The following is a 21,511-nucleotide window of genomic DNA, read 5'->3' on the forward strand; positions in this document are numbered from 1 at the left end:
GTCATGTAAATCAAAAGTTGAAGTATATAGTAAATTCCATTCCATGTAAGAAATGAAGAGTAGTTGAAAGGCCAGAAAGTCATGGGATCATAGTGAGGAAAGCTCTCCTTCATGAAAAATTAAGATATTTATAATATGATATGCATTCCTTGGAACTCTTATTAGGGAAAAGTGCTGTACAAATCCACTTGTTCCTTCGTATTCATTTCATTTTTGCTTAATTTTGTCTGATCTTTCTTCCTCTCTCACCTTAGCAGTTTTATCCCTGCGACACTCATCCTTTTTATGTATATTTCTTTATCACTTGTTCTACAGATTGAAAATTAGATCCACAACCATGAATATTGCAAAAGTTAATGAAGAAAAAGTCGAGTGGAGACATGTCAAGGCATTTAATGTCTATATCAGAATAGTCTGAACTGGGGACATTTGTGGTTCCTTACTAAGGTGGGGATTCAAGGCTGGTGTACGAGTCACCATATCAACTTAGAATTTTAAGTGAAGGGTGTGTGTGTGTAATAAGGTGCATGTACTTTAGTGTAAAGAAAGAGATTTGTCTCTGGAGGGCAGGGTGTGACTGCCCCCTGGTGTTAAGAGACACAAAAGGAAATGTTCAATGAGATCACAGCTGGGTTAAGGAAAAGCTCACATCACCTTATGAGCCAGTGTTCCAGACCTCCCTGGGAATAATAATTGTTTTGGTATGTGGCTACTATCTTTTTGGCAGTCATGTGCCTTCATATCTATTTTTCTCTCTCTCTCTCTCTCTCTCTCTCTCTCTCTCTCTCTCTCTCTCTCTCTCTCTCTCTCTCTCTCTCTCTCTCTCTCTCTCTCTCTGCCAGTGGTTGATTACAGCTGATGCTGGTTCAGTCACACAAGTTTGTAGTATGTAGTGCCATCTCTGGTGATTATCTAATGCTTTCATTAATCTTTAAATTAGTTGCTAGATGCCACACATCTCCAATGAGGCAGCTGCCACCAGATAGCCATTGACAGTTTCACAAGAGGACATCCAGAGAGCACTTGTAATCAGTACTCACAATTTAGTCATATAAATGAAAAGTGCCAGTCAGTTTCCAAAGCTGGGACACCTCAATGTCTTCCAATGGACTGTCATCCCCTATTTTGGCCCATCATCAGCCTGGCACTGATGGACTCATCTCAGGCTTACTGTTGGCCACAGTAGCTCCCAAAGTGCTTAGACAACTCAGAAATCTATGCATTGTTGGATACACAACCACCCCAATGTCGTCAGTCAAGATTACTTCATCATTCTGACAGGTCTTTAGTGGTTTCCACAAATAAACTTAGCTGCATTTGAGCTAAATACACCAAAATGAACTATTTATCAACACTATACCAGATGGATATCTATATCAATTAGAGAAAAAGAAAACGGACAAGGTTGAGAATACAGAAGATAGCACAAGGTATGGCAGTAGACAACATGCATTCTAGTAGAGAAGAGCCACCACCCATCTTATTTTAGAATATATGCATAGTAGACAACTATTGCCCTTAAACTTAAAGTATGAACTTGTCTGCCTATGCCAGAAAGGACAGAGAGGGTGTGTAGTACATGACCAGGGACAATAATTCCACTGCAGGACAAAAGACTGCTCTTACCTCTTTTATCCATCTCTGCAAAATGTTTCTTTATTGCAGGATGTGTAAAAGAAAAAAATATATAGTATATGGTACACTGGAAAAAAAACTTGTAAAATGAATTTACTACATATTATATGAAAGTAAATGACAAAAAATATTCAGAATTTTAGTTCAAATATTTAGTTTACTTATTTTTTATTTATTATTATTATTTTTTTTCAATTGAAGTATGTTTAGCTGGACATAATAGTTATCATTCCCTGTAAGGATCAATCATGCTGACTACAGAATTTACTAAAAGAAAATTTTATTGGGAAAGGAGGTTTGGCTTTCATTACTGTGTACAAGTAAAGGCACAAGAAATCTGAAGTGGACTTGACACATCCGTCATTTCACAAAATTATAATATGAAAATATCAAAACTAACAAATATGATGTAACAGACTAACAGCTTTAATGTACTATTCTACATCCCATTTTCAAGATAAAAACAATATATATAGTTATATACATTCATACTTGCATTTACTACAAAACTGTGACAAATACAACACATTTTTACTTAAGATACAAATAAAATCATACAACATTTTCTCCATTAATTTCTGCTTCTTTCATTTGATCAATTTTACCTTCACTGACTGTGTCATTATTTGTATGAGGAGTGTACACCACAAGCTTGATCTTTTCCTTGAAGCTGCTGTGGTGGTGTTTCTCTTCCAGACAATTAAGGGCATCACCGCAACATGGGCAGTCTTCTATTGGAGATCTGATTGAATTCTTCACTTTCTGTCAAAAGCAAGCAATACAAGTTTAGTATAAGAGAGAACTCCTTGTATTAGCTGCAACACAGAACAGAATCAGCATTTTTTTGTTTATGTTAAATAATATTTGAATGTAGTGTGTTTATTTTCAGGTCTACTCAATGTAGCAATATATGTCATTCTTTCATTCCACATCCTGCAAATGAGTTAATGAGTTTGTATGTATCATGAGAATGTTTGATTTTTTTAAAAGTTATTTACTAGTATATACCTAATATGAAAGAACTGAATCTACAGAGATCTACAGAAATTAAAAGATTTGCATGTGTGTGTCAAGAATGAAATATAAACACATAAAATCTAATAATCTAATACACTTACCTCCCATAAAGTTGCTCCTTTGGCATTAACAATTGCTATTGCAGCAAATATTGGAATAGGAGCAATGGAACATGAGGCAAAGAGCCATCCTATACCAATGGCCCAGTCTGGATATGCATACTCCCCATTGTTGTATGATGGGCGCTTATAATCCACCATTGAAAATATCCATATTGTCTGTGGAAAAAATACATGTTAAAGTCTGTGTGGGATAATGCTTCATTTTCCTGTGTGTGTGCATTACTCTCTCTGGAAACTCATTACTTTGCTGATACTTACAGTGGCACACATCCAGTAATAATAAAGCTTTATCAGTGGCTGCAATAATGATAAAACAATATACCTGTGTGTTGCCATAATACAGAGTAACAAAGCATGATATCAGCACAAACTTACTAGAATTAATATTGGAGCAGCCAGATACCAACAGAAGCGGAAATAGAGGGAAGGCATGCGGCCAGTCATCTCCTGGACATTGCGAGCCAGGCGGTCGGCTCCATATATCCATACGATGGCCACCACCTCAAAGAAGGCCAGGTACATGAGTGAAATAGCTGCCGTGTAGTAGTCGATTAGGTTGAAGAAATAGATGCCTCCCTGAAAGTAAAAAAAAATACTCTTAGATAATCTCTGCACACATCTTTTTTTGCAGCTGCACAAGTGTATGTAGTTATTATCTTAATACTAATAATTCATTTATAAAAGCTGTTGGAAGAAAAAAAAACTATTTGAAATAAATCTGGTGGATACTATTTCTATCATAGTAAACATGCTTTCTTGTTTTTCTTTAAAATATAAATGATGTAGTACTGTCTGTGTTGAGGAATTGTGGGTGACAATCACACCAGTATTACTTATATGCCTAACTACCGGGGACCTTCACACAGACAGACAAGACGGTACTCAAGAGGGCAAACAACTCTGCCAGCACAGTGCGACATATGGCAAGAGAAACCGCAGAGTTAATGAAACACGGTAAGCAGTCTCCGCAGACTTTTATGGAAGGATAATCCATGGATCTTTATAAATCATTCCCCCGCATACATATTGGTGCCTTTGTTGAGGTTTAATAAAATATCAAGATATCTTCAAAGATATCTTCTCTCTGACAAACACACAAACAAGGATGAATACTTTGGAAAGAAAATATAAGCACCAAGTTGTTTGAGGGATAAATATTTCTTGATTATTTTAGTAGTAGTAGTAGTAGATGCTGTTGTTTTTGTTATTGTTGTTGCTGTGGTTGTTGTTTTTGCTGTTGTTGTTATTGATGTAACGGTAGCAGCAGCAGCAGTAGTAGTAGTAGTAGTAGTTGTTGTTGTTGTTGTTGATGTTACGGAAGCAGCAGCAGCAGCAGCAGTCTGCGCACGATAAAGTTAGCCACCCAAACAGAACCAGCGGTAGCACGAGACGTTGATATATTTAGAGAATGAACAATATTGAAGTGTTCACTTTGGCACACTCCCTGCATTGAGGTCCTTGCTCTTTAGGTACGAACGTGCCTCTCACGCTTGGCCAACTATGATCACACTACGACACTGTCATTCCACACTTTACTCAGTAGTTACATTTGTAAAAAAAAAATACTGTTGCGCCTGCTGGCCAAGCGTCTCAATCGTTTTTTAGATATTAATAATTTGTTGCCATCTAGTCAGTTTGGTTTTAGAAAAGGTCTCAGTACTTCTGATGCTCTCGTTTGCATAACGCACGACATGCAAGCTGCCCTTGATGCTGGTCATGAATCTAGAGTAATTTCACTTGATTTTAGTTCTGCATTTGATCGTGTTAATCATAGAGCCCTTTTATCGAAAGTTAGATCTATTGGTATTGGTGGCCGCGTCCATCAAGTTCTGTCAGAGTTCCTAACGAGTCGAAGGCAGCGTGTGACTGTTGATGGCTGCCTTAGTTCTTTTAGTCCAGTTGTATCCGGTGTTCCGCAGGGAAGTGTTCTGGGACCTCTTCTTTTATTATTTATACATCTGACATGTGGTGTGGGATTGAATCTAATATGGTTGCTTATGCTGATGACACCACTATATATGCGACAATTCCTTCCCCACAGGATAGGCAGAGAGTCGCTAATGTACTCACTCAAGATGTTTCAAGGATTCTGTCATGGTGTGATCGGTGGGGTATGAAACTGAACCCGAGTAAATCCCATAGTATGGTTATTAGCAGATCAAGGACACCTTTCCCAGTTCACCCTGATATTGTTGTCAACGAAGTACCTATTCCTAATTGTTCGTCTCTGAAGTTACTCGGAGTCACCCTTGATCCCAAACTTACTTTTGAGTTGCACTTGCGTTCACTTGCATCATCAGTCTCATGTAAAGTTGGTTTGTTACGCAAATGTAGGCGGATATATTCCTCTGATGATATTGTAAGAAATTGCTTTTACTCTTTCATACTGCCTCATTTTGAATATTGTCACTCTGTGTGGATCTCTGCAGCAGAGTCTCACTTAAAGCTTTTAGATAGAGCATTCAACCAGATTAAATTTCTTCTTCCTAATCTTGAGATTAATCTTCGGCATCGTCGTTTGGTTGGATCATTGTCCTATTTCTTCAAAATCATGTCTAATTCCAACCACCCGTTGCATTGTCATTTGCCTGCCCCTTCACTACCAGCACGTGCTACAAGACAATCCTTGATCATGAATGACCGTTCCTTGTCTGTGAATCGATGTAATACTTCACAATTTTCCCGGTGTTTTATCCCAGTATCTGCTAGACTCTGGAATACAATTCCCAACGAGATTGTTAATTCTAGTAACATTGAAGCATTTAAAAAACGTGTGAATACCTTTCTTCTCTCTGAACTCACTACCTCTTAGATCTCTACCAATCTTCCTATTCTGTTGTTCATTCCTGTTACTTCCTTTCACTTATCGGTGAGGTGCCGCCCACTGGGCCTTTGGGTTTATGCAGTTATGCTTTCCAGTGGGTCGCCTTCATTGACCTCATAATAATAATAATAATAATAGAAAAATACCACTGCAATTTTGATTGCTGTACTAAACTGTCAAGATGAACTCAACGAACCACAGGTTACAGACAACACAATAACGACGCAGTGAACGAGCAAACAGGGAAACGGACAAACAAACAAACAAACACTGAGTGTAAAATGATATATAACAAAATCTATAGGGGTTTGATCTTAACTAGTTATGTGAAATTAATAAGTAGTATAGAAAAAAAATAACCGAAACCATTTAGCGGGTAATCGTTCGCATAAATGCCACATCACTACTAAACGTTCAATCAATGACCTCACCCCACGTGTGTGTGTGTGTGTGTGTGTGTGTGTGTGTGTGTGTGTGTGTGTGTGTAACGATATGCATGATCTGAATAACTTCGAGTGTTTTCAGATTCCACTCAAAACAACTGCTAACAAGCCATCCATTGTATTGTGACGTCTCCCTCCACAGCTCCTTGATGTTGATAATCACGAGAGTGACCTCCATTCGAGTGACCCTGATGTTTTCTTACCTGCATAATGTTTGGGATGCCCAGCAGGAACGAAACTGTACAGACAATCAGCACCAAAAACTCATGTCGCCTCAGATACTTCTTGATCCAGTTCGGGAATGCATCTGTTAGGGATGTGACAATAACCTGAAAGACAGAGGCAACGTATTGGTAGACAGACGCATCTCTAACAATTTCATTTTATCTTGTGTTATTTCATGAGAATAACAAAGATTAGCATTAGAGCTGTGATCATCAGAAAAAAATAACTTTCTTTAACAAATTATTGTGGAGGGTGAAAGGACAATAAAAACCGGAGCGTGACCCAAAAAAATTAAGTTCCCATGGAATTTCATAACGAGAATGATTGTGACAGATGGCGGGACACATGATGAGTCAACGATTATACCAATTACCTACTCAGGGATGCTCCATCCCGCATATCTCGTAAAAAGGTAATCAATCAGAAAATAATGACAAACGAGAGAGAGAGAGAGAGAGAGAGAGAGAGAGAGAGAGAGAGAGAGAGAGAGAGAGAGAGAGAGAGAGAGATTTCATGGTTCAATTTTATTAGGGAACTATTTTCTTTTTCAGCATTGAAACTTACGTATGTTGATAATTACTTACAGCTTTTCACATACAAATGTTATGTAATACAAGAAAGATTCAAGCTTCAAATGTTTTAACTTGAAGATTGTGCCAAGCCTGAAACATTCAACATACTCACCTCCACCGTGGCGAACTGGGAATCCACCCCCAGGACGAGCATCAGGCTGAAGAAGAGCACTGCCCACACATTGGCATACGGCATTTTGGCCAGGGCTTGAGGGTATACAACGAACACCAGGCCGGGACCTGCAACACACACACACACACACACACACACGTTATTACTTGATAACTTTTCTCATTTTTTTTATATATAATGAAGAAATAAAAATATTCAATTAGTTTCTCACATATAAAAGCGATGTTATAATGAACTTTAAGATTTGAAGGCCACCATTATATTCATGTGTTTCAATCCTGTATAGAGAAACAATATAACACACTTCCTATAGAGAAACAATGTAACACACTTCTTTCCAAATTCCAAACACTACCAAACCTCACCTTCTGCCACCACGTCGTCAATTTCCTTGCCTTGCTCGAGTGCAATGTTACCCATAGTGGAGAAGACGATGGTGCCAGCTAGAAGGGAGGTGAGGGAGTTGGTGAGGGTGATGGCCCAAGTGTCCACCACGATGTTGTTGTTGAATTTATTATACGATGAAAAGGCAATCATTGACCCAAACGCTATGCCAATACTGTTAAAGTTTTGAGCAGCTGCACTGATCCACACCTGTAAAAGAAAGGTACAAACTCCGCATTCTGAATGGCTGTAATGATAGAGGGAGATACTTCTATTGCGGGAAAAGTCATAAAGTGTGAATAACATAGGCCAGACATGTTAATAGTCTTGCTTGCTTTCATTAATATATAAAGTCTCTAAATACACACTATTTGGAAATAAGATAGAAAAATGACCATCATTTAAAAAAAAACCTAATTTCAAATAATAAAAATTTTTGAAAAAAAAAAATTCTTTAATATAAATCAATAGACAACACGAAGAGTAAAAGGAGACATACTGCTTTTAATAAAAAGAGGAACAAGAAGAAAGTCACGGAACATGTCGTACCTCGGCATTTGCTAGAAGCTCCCATCGAGGACTGAAGAAGTACTGCAGCCCACGCGAGGCGCCAGGAAGTGTGAGAGCGCGCCAGACAAAGGCACTAATCAGCAGGTAGGGAAGAGTGGCTGTCACATACACTACCTGAAAGGATCAACCAAAATTTTGTTCTTATGACAAATACATAATTTGTAATACTATAACAATATACTAATTGATTTCACACACACACACACACACACACACACACGCGCGCGCGCGCGTCAGACAGAGCTCGGCACATGGAAGTATCAACATCAGCTATAATCGAAACCTTGGGAGAGTATCGGAAACACTGTGGTGCCAGACGCCGACGAAAGAGAGAGAGAGAGAGAGAGAGAGAGAGAGAGAGAGAGAGAGAGAGAGAGAGAGAGAGAGAGAGAGAGAGAGAGAGAGAGAGAGAGAGAGAGAGAGAGAGAGAGAGAGAGAGAGAGAGAGAGAGAGAGAGAGAGAGAGAGAGAGAGAGAGAGAGAGAGAGAGAGAGAGAGAGAGAGAGAATTTCCTCCTTTCTTTGTTACTGTTGTTGTTGTAGTTGTCCATGTTTGTTCTTACAATAATGGTTATTAGGCATTATAGTGTCAGGTCAGAAGGTAATGAGCCAGAAACACTTCCTATGTTAAGTGTTTTCTTTGTTCTTGAGTTATCTGACCAGATGACATTCTTGTTGCAAAGCCTGCCAACTGAGTGAATGCCAGCAGATAAGAGGACTCACGCACGTGTGCAGAAGATTAGTACAGAGTAAGTGAGTAAGCCAAGCGAAGTGACAATGGCCATGATTGCTACATTCCACTAATGGCCCCACAACCTGAACACTGACTTACACGTCCGGAAGATCTGATTGATTTCCACAGAGCAAAGTAGATGACGACCCAGGCTATGAACAACGCCAGGAGCAACTCCAGACGCAGCTCTCCGGGCTCATGGATGCCGCTGGTCTTTTCTAGGACAACTTCACTGAGAAGAGTAAGAAAATAAAAAGAGATTAATCTGCATGTGTCAGATACAGACTGATGGGGCGATAACTTCAGTGACTATCTTCACAACTGAATGCGTAAGTGAAGTCTTGTCCTGTTAGTAACTATGTACAGTCATTCTATGTACGTATATGTAAAAGAATGTGGTTACTTGTATATATATATATATATATATATATATATATATATATATATATATATATATATATATATATATATATATATATATATATATATATATATATATATATATATATATATATATATATATATATATATATATATATATATATATATATATATATATATATATATATATATATATATATATATATATATATATATATATATATATATATATATATATATATATATATATATATATATATATATATATATATATATATATATATATATATATATATATATATATATATATATATATATATATATATATATATATATATATATATATATATATATATATATATATATATATATATATATATATATATATATATATATATATATATATATATATATATATATATATATATATATATATATATATATATATATATATATATATATATATATATATATATATATATATATATATATATATATATATATATATATATATATATATATATATATATATATATATATATATATATATATATATATATATATATATATATATATATATATATATATATATATATATATATATATATATATATATATATATATATATATATATATGATCTAAAAACAAAAACAACAATTACTCGAAGAATTCCTCGGTGACTGATTTCATTCCCGCGGGAGCAGTAACATTTGGCCCGATGTCGTCGAAGCAATTCACGGCCCAGGTTGCGTTGCAGCTGGTCCAGGGCAGCTCAGAGTAGAAGGAATGGACCAGGTAGTAGATGACCCAAGCCATGATGACATTGTAGTACGTGCTCAAAAGAAAGGATATGACCACCGTCCCAACGCCTGCACCTGGAAGGGAACGTTTAATAATGCTTCAAGATTTACTAATCCTCCTCCCGTGCCAACTGGTTCAACCTCTCTCGCATAATGTCAAAATATTCGCGATGCATTTCACGTAAGAGTGACTGCCTTATTTCAGCGATGACAATAACGTTCCAGTTTTAATTATAGTCAGTTTTGCTATTCTATACGGCGAGAAAGAAGAATGACATACATAATAACATAAATGGATCAATGAAATGAATTAAGAAAAGTAAAAAAGAACAAACATATAAAGATCAATAAAATTCCATGTCTTTTATGAATACAGAAATCTTTCAGTATCTTTCGAATAACATGCGATATTTGTTAAGATACAAGCCACACCCCAACAACGAGTCAATACTTCGGGAATGCATTCTTTCTTGCGGTGGCAGGTGTGATTTGTTTGTTTGTTGCCCCGAATTGTTGTGCGGGACGACGAGTGGGATGTCTTAAGAAGCAGAGCCTTTGAAGCTAAGGAAGCAAAACCGCTCGTCGTAGCGACAAGTGCATAACCAAAAAAAGTGACCAGAAACATCATGATAGATCATAATCTTATCTATGAAACTTTACAAGTGACGTCGGGCACAACACATAAAAATGACAGCATAAAATTTCCACGGCTATGCTAACAGATAAACTTGGGCATTACAAATATTTACAAATTAATTCGTGTGCATACTTCTGATATATATTTCTAGATATAATTTAGCCATTTTGAATGTAATATTTCTGTGTTGAAAGGTATAGCCTTCCTCGTTTATCACAACCACTCACCCTTCCACCAAGGCTGTAAGACACCTGGAAGTCACCTGAGCCAAACCACTAGTGGAATTTAGAGCGCGGTGCAATGTCCCCACATCCATCTCGTTCTTATGCAGTCTTGCTATCCTTAGAACGCTGCCATGCTAACTGGACTATATTCATTCTCTTACAAAAAGAATTTCAAATGCATTTTCCTTAGAGATTGAGATTCCTTTCAACAAACCAAGTTTGTTAGGGTGCGCCACGTGTGTCGAGTATCGTCTATTTGACATGCTCTGAGACATTTTTTTTTTTTAAGTAGGACAGAAGACCAGCCAAGGGCAACACAATGTTAAAAAAAAAGGCCCACTTGAGTGCTGATTCTCTAGATAAGAAGGGGTGGTGCTCAGTGCGTAATACTTGGTTGACTGACTGATTCATTGAGCAAGAATCACGTGAGCATGATGGCGTAGGGAGCGCAATGGTGGAGGGAGGTGGCCCAACAGCTACGGCATTCATGATACCAGTACGTAGTGAAATAATTTCCAAAATTCAGAGGGTATAAAATCTATAAACTACATCAGAAACACAACAAACAAATTGTCTCCTATTTTTATATAACCAAGAAATTAAGTTTAATAAAATATAATTTGATATGTTAACTATGGAATATGACGGCATTATTGCAGAACTAAAAGAGGAGTTAGTTTACTGACATTTAACATTTATAATAATAATGACAATTATGATGATAATAATAATAATAATAATAATAATAATAATAATAATAATAATAATAATAATAATAATAACAATAATAAATAACAATAATGATAATGACAATAGTAATAACAATATGATGGTATGATGGAGAAGACGAACACAAACATTGGCTAAAAATAATACCATGCAGCAGAGCGAAGGATAAACAGGGTGCATCTATGTTCATCACCTTGAGGTTCCTAATTGTCCCCTGTCGTAACACTCCCCCAAACAGACACGCCATGAGGCAACATATCAATTACTACCTCGGCCCCACAATGCTTAGGTATGTGTATGTTAAGCATGCTCACTCCTCGGATCGACACTTTTCCCAATACCGTCTGATGTGTCTAAACTCTAAGGTGTGTTATTCTACTACAGCTATCACTACTACTACTACTGCTACTACTACCACTACCACTACTACTACTACAACCACTACTACTACTACTACTAGTACTACTACTACTATTACTACTACTACTACTACTACTACTACTACTATTACTACTACTACTACTACTACTACTACTACTACTACTACAACAACAACAACAACAGGAACAACAACTACTACTACTACTACTACTACTACTATTACTACAACAACAACAACAACAACAACAACAACAACAACAACAACAACTACTACTACTACTACTACTACTACTAACACCAGCACCACCACCACTACTACTACTACTACTACTACTACTACTACGATGAAGAAGAAGAAGAAGAAGAAGAAGAAGAAAAACACATAGGGTTATCGTTACGTTACTAAAAACATATATCATTACAGCAGCCTGTGATGAAATACTTAATCTGTTTATAAAAAGAACATGCTGCAGATATCGCCTGCAAAACATAACAAAACGCCCTATGTGTTGCTGAGGAGAAAAAAAATTAAGTAAAAGAAAGAATCGTCAAGGCTGCATCACTTTTTATGGACCAGACTGAGGCGCGCATGACGTTCACAAGCCCAGGCGAAGCTAAGTGTGCTACTACTACTACTATTACTACAACAACAACAACAACAACTACTACTACTACTACTACTACGTTCACAAGCCCAGGCGAAGCTAAGTGTGCTAGACAATCAATTCATTTACTCCAGTTCCCTAAATTCTTGACACTTATGTTGACACGGGAGCGCCTTCAGCAGAGGGGAAACAGAAAGCGTGAGCAAGGCGTGTAGTGCCGAAGAGAGGTTGTGGCGTGAAACTACTGTAGAAGGAATATTTTCTTCATATTTATTTTTTTAGTTTTATTTGTGAGGGGAGAAAGACAGAAGCAGCTTGAACTATTGACAAAACACACACACACACACACACACACACACACACACACACACACACACACACACACACACACACACACACACACACACACACACACACACACACACACACACACACACACACACACACACACACACACACACACACACCAGCAAAATAATTCAATACTAACAATATCTGAACGCATGACAATGTTTATATAGCAGAGGAATTTTCTACCGAACCATCGTCACCTGCCCCCGTGGCCTTGGCTCTCCCTCGAAACGGACACACTCTCACTCACGATGACTCCCACACTTACCTTTGAACAGCGGGCATATCTTCCCCATAGCAGCAATGGGTCCCCGCCGCGTGTATTGGCCTACCGTCACCTCCATCAACAGCAGTGGAATGCCGCACAGGAACAGCATCAAGAAGTAGGGTACGAGGAAGGCGCCTGCATGGGATGAGCAAACAGGCACACACATATTACTTCACTTCGTCAGGTTGGGAATGAAGGAGCAAGAATAGCAAAAACAAAGTCCGTTTGCCTTTGACAAGGAATAGGTTAAGAAGAAATCGCCTGTATACTGGTTGAGGAGACAAGTATACGTGCATTCCTTTAAGAGCAATGACGAATAATAGTAATATACTGGCGCTACAAAAATCACCTTTCGCAAAAGCAGGTTAAATAACTGATCAATAGCAACACAGAGTAAAAATAAGGCAGTCGATATGCAGTCGCCCCGATGGAGTAAACCACATGCGACATGAATATTTAATACTATAATATACTTCACATGACATTACACGCATAAGGCGACGCAGCATTTCTAAACTGGAAGGCACAAGACAGCAAACTTACACTGAAACTAATACCTGATAAATGCCATTCATCGTTGCTTTCGTACACTATGACACGTCACTTGAGTCATACAGCATTCCCTTTCTAAGCATGTACTCGCAAGTATTTCTGATCCAATGCTAACTAAACATAACTGCTCCTTCAACATTTGCATACAACACAGCGTCTACCTTCACTTATAATCTTTACTAATCCAAAAAGTACGAACGATGGCGTCAATGATTACACTCCAAGACGATTTGAAAGTAAACATAGGTGATGGCATTTCATAGGAGTGGATGTAAACTTTAACCGATCACATCGAGTAAGAGGCAGGTGATTGAAGAAGTATGAAAGGAAGCTGAGTGAAGAAAGAAAAAAAGAGATGCGTGAAAATAAGAATCCAGATACAATCCATTTACAAACACGGAAGTACATAAGGTGAAGCAAAGTTAATAAACCTGCAGGGAAAGAAAATTTTTGGGTTTCTAAGGTGAACAACACAAATGAATATTAGAATGAATTATAGGTGGAAATTCAGAAAGAGAAGGAACGAAAGGAGAGAGAGGCTTAAGGATGAAGCAGAAGAATCCAAGTAGTGAAAGCGAGACAAGTGTTGCTGATGAGTAACAAGACAACACTACTCACCTCCGCCGCTCTTGTAGCAGAGGTAAGGGAAGCGCCACATGTTCCCCAGTCCCACAGCATTGCCGATGCAGGCGAGAATGAACTGTGCCTTGTTCTCCCATGTCTGGCGGGACTCCTCCTCCTTCATGGCTCCCTCGTTCTTTCCGTTCCTGTAACCAGCATGACTTCAGTCAGTCTACGTAGGAATGGAGAAGGTGGATTGAGCCAGCGAAAGGTTTCTGGTTAAAGATTAATAGGCAGAGTGACGAGAAAAGAAACGAACATCAGATAGGCATAAGTTCTTTGATTTCAACGATCTCTTTGTACATAGTAAGGGAGGATTACTCCGTGTAAATAGGAGAATCATAAAGAAGAATTTTAATTCAATATATCTTCAATTGTAGGTTTCATTAGAAAGGCAAATATCATCAGTAGAATATTTCTTTTAAGCTGGTAAGGGAGAGGAAAAGTAGCTACTGTTTTGCAGCAAGCTTAGAGAATGCACCAGATTGATAAGATTTCATAAAATTTCTGCTTAAACTAGTTGGGGCAGAGAGACACGTTAAGCCAGAGAGAGAGAGAGAGAGAGAGAGAGAGAGAGAGAGAGAGAGAGAGAGAGAGACAGAGAGAGAGTCAGTGGAAGAAGGTAAGGAACAATGAGAAGGGACGGATCGCACACACTCATCCATCCACACACACACACACACACACACACACACACACACACACAGACGCTGAAGGGCAAAGAAAGGTCATCCCCATTTCTCTGCACATCCCAGCTGCTTTTGTCGTGGGAGGAAAGCTTCAAGAACTGTTTGGGAGACACGTGCACTACACTAGGAAAAGACTAGGAGCTCTCTGTGGTTCTTCTTTCCTAGAAATCGTGAACAACGCAACTTCAATGCTACATAGAAAAAAAAAGGGGAAAAAAACACACACACATTAAAACAGACACTGAGCCGTATTCTTAAACTGTTTGCTCTCACATTATGACCACTCTCAAAGGTTAGATATGACAGTTACCATTCACATGTGTTCCTTTAACGATTAAGAATTACATTAAAGCAAGACATCTGTGAAAGCTCCCGCAGGTTTTAATGTGGCCTATAAATTACTCCTATTCTAATTCCTTCCTTTACAAACGAAGAATTCTGCTATTGGAACCATCACTAGACTTATGAAAATGTGTGTAAACTCCTGTAGGTTTGACTAGAGCTGCTAAAAGTTCAAGAATTAAGACAATGAAACGTTTGAGAATGTGCTCCATTGGGTACTTGCGATAAGGTACGTCCGGTTAGTTAAATTAAGTGAGAAAACTACTAACAAATTGCATACGTCTGACAGTAACGGATCAACAATAGGATAAAAACATGCCTCAAGAATATCAAAAGTTCTGTCTGCACTTTTTACAAACTCACTTTTAAATCAATCACTCAGTCTCTCTCTCTCTCTCTCTCTCTCTCTCTCTCTCTCTCTCTCTCTCTCTCTCTCTCTCTCTCTCTCTACGACTGACTAGGGATCATTTGCATAGAGAATACGCATAGCATCCTATCTAGGCTTTACAATAAGCTTGCCACGAATTAAAGAGCGATGCAATGCTAGTAAGTTCAAATCAAAGCAAGCGTAGAAGCAAGTCCTCTCCGAGATACACATACTTCTCTTTACAATCACCGCAAGAACTTCTAATTCACCATGACTTGTGTAATGTGTGTGTCTGCGTGTGTGTGTGTGTGTGTGTGTGTGTGTGTGTGTGTGTGTGTGTGTGTGTGTGTAGACTCATCTCATTGTCTCACTCATTTCTTAACCACCACAGACGAGCCTTGATTAATAATAATAGTAAAGATAGTAATGATGATGATGATAATAATAATAATAATAATAATAATAATAATAATAATAATAATGATAATAAAAATAATAATAATAATAACAGTAGTAATAATTAACAATAATGATAAAAATAATGATGATAACAATGATAATAGTAATAAACAACAACAACAACAACAACAACAACAACAACAATAATAATAATAATAATAACAATAATATCACGATAATAATAACAACAAAATGCTTTAAATAATTATTTTAGATTCACTAATACAAGATCAACTCAGACAATGACTGGTGCAATAACAGCAGTGGCGAGTCGCGTCACTAATACTTCACCACATCAACACCAAGACACAAAGAAAAAAAATACAAAAATAGACATTGAGGAAAATAAACGTTCAAATCAATAGAGAGTGAAATATCGATAAAAAAAATGTCTAAAAGGCAGAGGCGCTAGCTATGGAGATCAGACAGTGGTGCAGATTAGCCATTGTAGAAGAAACGTTCAAATTAAGACAGCAAGCATTAGAGTGCATGGCGGTAAAGTGGTAAAAAAAAAAAAAAAGATCATTAAATGCCGAATTGCTGATAAAAGAAAATGCATGAATTAATTTATCACAACAGTAAACGGGCGGCTCGCCATGACTGATAGACCGATTACATGGGTCAAGCCGCCCAACACTTTCGTCACCTTCACGTGTTTCATAACCTGGCCGGCAATACTGCAACGGAGACTATCAACACAACACTCCTTGCGCAACATCACCCCCCCATCTCTCTCTCTCTCTCTCTCTCTCTCTCTCTCTCTCTCTCTATCACTAACGAACTGGCCACTGTACAGGAAGCAGCCATGTGGTGACCTGCACAATGAGCCCCACAATGACCTCGAGAGAGGCAAAGTTGACAGTGTGGTGGTGGCCAGTGTGCACAGCCTCTGTGTGACTGACGGCGAGGTTATGTAACACGCACGTGACGTTTCTCGACGGCAATGCAGATTATAGAAAAAGTTCTTGCTGGTAAGCACAATTTAAACTGTTACAATGAACAGTGCAAGGTTTAGTTTTTCAAATTTTCAACCTCTAAGGAGGCAGCCTACCTTCCCTCTTCAGCTATCTGGAGCTCTCTAAGATCCTCCACTTCCTCTTGCTGTTGTAGGAGTTGGTGCTGCTCGTCTTGACTTACAGTTTCATTGTCCAAGTGGCTGTCACCAGGCGTCTGGTCCCCGGGAAGCTGGCACATAATAGCGATGCAGGTGTCCAGGGATTTTAGAAGAAGTGTACTGCGTTGCGTTGGATCCTATGAACGATGGCAGTACAATCTGATATACTGTGATGGCGTAAACTTCACGACCGTGAGCCTTGAATTTTGGTCAAAACCTACTGCTTCTCCTTGGCAGTGTAAATTAACTATGAATACTTTTGATTCCTACTATTTCTTCTGTGGCTTCTAGACTTTCACCATTGAAAAATAATCTTCCAAGACTACGCAGATCAAGGAGAGGTAAGACGAAGAGAAAGTGAGGAATTCTTCTTTTCTTGCATAAGAACCAGACTTGAATGGGGGAAAGGCTGCTACAAGATACATTCCATTATGGAAAATCACACACTTCTGAACAATCTTGCGCCGGACGGATGTAAAGCTAAGAGGGATGACGATAGTAGGTACATCTAAAGCTGCTCCAGGGACATCCAGGGGAAAGAAACAACTCTTTAATCTGGAAGACGGCCACCTCTTCACCCTCCTCGCTCGTAATAACAAATGATTCGGACCATGGTCATCGGTCCCTCTTCATTAATGCACTGATACTCCTCCTTTAATAGGAAGTGATGAGCTGCCGCTGGTGACCCCCGACTGTCTGCTCGGCCGAGAGTGCGTAGCGGCTCCTCGACAGCTCTTGAGACAGGTGTCCACGCACGCCTGGGAAAACGGGTATTCCTTTGTACTCCTTTATAGAGGTAGGTAGATAGATAGATGAATAGATAAATAGATAGATAAATAGATAAATAGATAGATGGGTAGGGTATTCCCTTATACTCCTTTATAGAGGTAGAAGATAGATAGATGAATAGATAAATTGGTAGATAAATATATAAATAGATAGAAAGATAGATAGATAGATAGATAGATAGATAGAGAGAGAGAGAGAGAGAGAGAGAGAGAGAGAGAGAGAGAGAGAGAGAGAGAGAGAGTAAAGTAGCAGTTCCATGGTTCTATCTAGCCTTGATTATTGACTACGGCTACGTCTACGTGAGAAGCGGAGAACATAAATCAAATAAATGACTCGTGCCAATAGACTCCTCGTGACCACACCAACAACGTGACCTAAAAGGCGTGATATTGTCCAGGAAGGAGAGAGAAAGAGCTGGAGTGAGGGAGAGGGAGAGAGTAGAGAATAAGAAGGGTGTGGTGTATGCGTGGGTGGGTGGAAGGGGGTGAAGAAAACAATGGAATGAAGGAAGAGAAGCATTTGGAAGTGAAGGAATGAGAGGAAAAAACGGAAGGAGGCAGAGGGAATGATAATGAAGGTGAAGAGAGGGAGAGAGAGAGAAAAAGAAAAACAAGAGAGTGAAGGAGGCTAAGGATTACAGGAAAGTTTAAGGAGAGATGAGGGAGTGGCGGAAGGAATCAAAGACCAGCACGTCAGAGGGGAGTGAGAGGCTGCATTGTAAGAAAGAATGACTGAGGGAGAGTTAGTAGCTTGATGGAGTGGGTGGGGGAAGAGGAGTGTAAGTGGAGAAATTAAAAAATGTATGTGGTTGTAGGGGAGTGTTAGAGTGAATGGTGAAACTTAATGGTGCTGGTGGTGATAGTGATCATGGTAACAATGGTAATGGTGATAATAGTGGTGAGAAAGGTGATTACTAATATAGATGGTCGTGGTGGTAATGGTGATCAGTACTCGTGACAAAGGAATGGATGATGAAGGGTGATGAAAGGTGGTGATGGGTGGTGGTGAAGGATAATGGTTATATTGTGTAGCATTGTTGGCAGCTGTGAGCCTCGGAGTGGTGGTGGTGGTGACGGCGGTAAAGATTGTGGTGTAGTGGCATAGTGGTGGTGATGGAGGTGGAGGTGGAGGTGGTGCTGATGATGGAGGTGGTAGTGGTAATGATAGTGGTAGTGGTGATGGTAATGTTGTTGTTGTTGTTGTTGTTGTTGGTGGTGGTGGTGGTGGTAGTGATGGAAGTGGTGGTGGTGATGGTAACGGTGGTGGTGGTGTTGTTGTTGGTGGTGCAGGTGGTGGAGGTGGTGGTGGTGGTGGTGGTGGTGGTGGTGGTGGTGATGGTGGTGGTAGTGATGGTAGTGGTGGTGATGGTAATAGTGTTGTTATTGTTGTTGGTGGTGATGGAGGTGGTGATAGTGTTAGTGGTGATGGTAATGGTGTTGGTGTTGTTGGTGGTGGTGATGTAGTTGGTGGTGGTGGTGATGGTAGTGGTGGTAGTAATGGCAGTGGTGGAGATGGAGGTGATGGAGGTGGTGGTAGTGATGGTGGTGGTGGTGGTGGTGGTGGTAGCGGCAGGACGTGGGTGCGTGAGTTACACGCACCCACCCACCCACACATATACCATAAATATAAAGTAACTATTATCGATTCACATATAGTGGACAAAGCAAGCAATGGGGAATGATATCACGAATAGTAAACATGAATAATGAGAGCAAGATACATGAGGAAGGAGACGTGGGGAACAGCGGGAGGCGGCTGTGAGGGTGGTGGTGGCGGAAGGTGGAAGGCGAAAAGTGCCATTTCGGATTGGACAGGAGAGGCGGAGCAGTGTAGTAGGCGATGGTTCTAGAAGGCAGAGGTATGACAACATTATGAAAGAGGTGGGTGAGGATCAACAGGGCTGGTTTGGTAAGGCCTGGTGGCGTTGATGGCGAGAGTGGTGTTGGTGGGAGAGGGATATGTGAGTTGGACGAGTGACGGGATCAATATCCATGGATGTACGGATATGGAGATGGTAGGAATGACAGGAACTGTGGGCATGGAAATACTGAATAGGGAGGCACGGCATGGGCAAGGTGTGTGGGGTTGTGGCACAGCGGCAGGGTCAGGATGAGTGCCAGCCAGGATGTACCCGGCAAAATCTAGGTTGCGTTGTCTTTGCATAACTTACCCGCGCTGACTGCCACTTCTGCTCTGGCTCGCGGTTCAACACACACTCGCCGCCCTGCACACTAGCAGCCGCCGCGCTCACATGTGATTCACGTTCCTTAGGTAACACGCGTCCAGGCTTCCACTTCTGCTCATGCGCCAGCAACCCAGCCCCAAAGTCCCTTCATTTCGCTCCTCCCAGTCCACGTGGACAACATCCAATAGCATGACTTTCATACTAACGTTTCTCCCATTGCTGCCTGGGAGGAGGAGCGATGGGCATGAGGCCTACACTGCGAGTACCACTCGCAGATCATGTAACTATGTATATGTTAGCTACCCGGCGGGCGCTCTGCCAAGCAGCGTGCCAGTCGCGATGCTGTGCTGCGGCCGCTAGTGCCACCATGTAGCAGGATTGAAATAATTCTGAGTTGTTTTATTGAACATTTTTCATCATCCTTATATATATATATATATATATATATATATATATATATATATATATATATATATATATATATATATATATATATATATATATATATATATATATATATATATATATATATTAGAGATGTATCGGATATCCGCATCCGCATTCGCATCCGCGGAACATCCGCATATTCTTTCACATCCGCATCCGCATCCGCATCCGCAGTTGTGATAAACTGAACATCCGCATCCGCATCCGCATCCGCATTTGTGATGTAATATACATCCGCATCCGCATCCGCATCCGCATTCAACAGAGGATGTGTGGATGCGGATGTGTTGTGTATTGCACAACCTATATATTATAGAGTAATATACTCGTAATATAGAGTATAGACACGCAGTTACAGATACAGACCAGCAGAGTACTGCCTGCTGCTTACAGACTTAGAGTTCAGACAGAGGTTAGAAATGTGTAGTAAATTTAGTGATGTGCGTCTAATGAATTAATTATCTAGTAAAACTAAAGCAAATAATATCACGGATTCATTTCCTTTCAAACTTACACAACGTAATGTGTCTAGAATTTAGGGGAAGGTCAGGAGGAGGGGGCGAATTTTACTTAGTGACTATGAAGTACAAACATAGTAAATAAACTTCTCCTGTCTGCATGGTCTGACGTTGAAACAGGCTTTTTTCGGGAGGGGAGGGTGCTCCTCTTGGTGAGAACGTTTGACGTAAAAAACATCCGCATCCGCATCCGCATCCGCGAGGATGTCATATTTTGATATCCGCATCCGCATTTGCATCCGCATTTTAGTAGAGACTGACATCCGCATCCGCATTTGCATCCGCAAAATGACATCGCATATACATCCGCATCCGCGGATGTCTGAAATCGACATCCGATACATCTCTATATATATATATATATATATATATATATATATATACATATATATATA

At 39.4% G+C, this 21,511-nt stretch overlaps 1 protein-coding gene across 1 annotated transcript in view; it reads right to left on the reverse strand.

The window, feature by feature from the left end:
* Positions 1-1,898: 1,898 nt before the first annotated feature.
* LOC123514405 (sodium- and chloride-dependent GABA transporter ine-like) overlaps positions 1,899-21,511 on the reverse strand; it is a 41,505-nt gene continuing 21,892 nt past the window's right edge. The window contains exons 2-12 of the mRNA XM_045272320.1: positions 14,204-14,352; positions 13,034-13,168; positions 9,700-9,913; positions 8,756-8,888; positions 7,905-8,039; positions 7,337-7,565; positions 6,951-7,078; positions 6,245-6,370; positions 3,150-3,350; positions 2,754-2,930; positions 1,899-2,397 (exon numbers count right to left, since the gene is read on the reverse strand). Coding sequence (XP_045128255.1) covers positions 2,188-2,397; positions 2,754-2,930; positions 3,150-3,350; positions 6,245-6,370; positions 6,951-7,078; positions 7,337-7,565; positions 7,905-8,039; positions 8,756-8,888; positions 9,700-9,913; positions 13,034-13,168; positions 14,204-14,352 — 1,837 coding nt within the window. The 3' untranslated portion in view covers positions 1,899-2,187. The remainder of the gene's footprint in view (positions 2,398-2,753; positions 2,931-3,149; positions 3,351-6,244; positions 6,371-6,950; positions 7,079-7,336; positions 7,566-7,904; positions 8,040-8,755; positions 8,889-9,699; positions 9,914-13,033; positions 13,169-14,203; positions 14,353-21,511) is intronic.

This window comes from Portunus trituberculatus, chromosome 37 (genome assembly GCF_017591435.1).
Source record: "Portunus trituberculatus isolate SZX2019 chromosome 37, ASM1759143v1, whole genome shotgun sequence".
NCBI lineage: Eukaryota > Metazoa > Arthropoda > Malacostraca > Decapoda > Portunidae > Portunus > Portunus trituberculatus.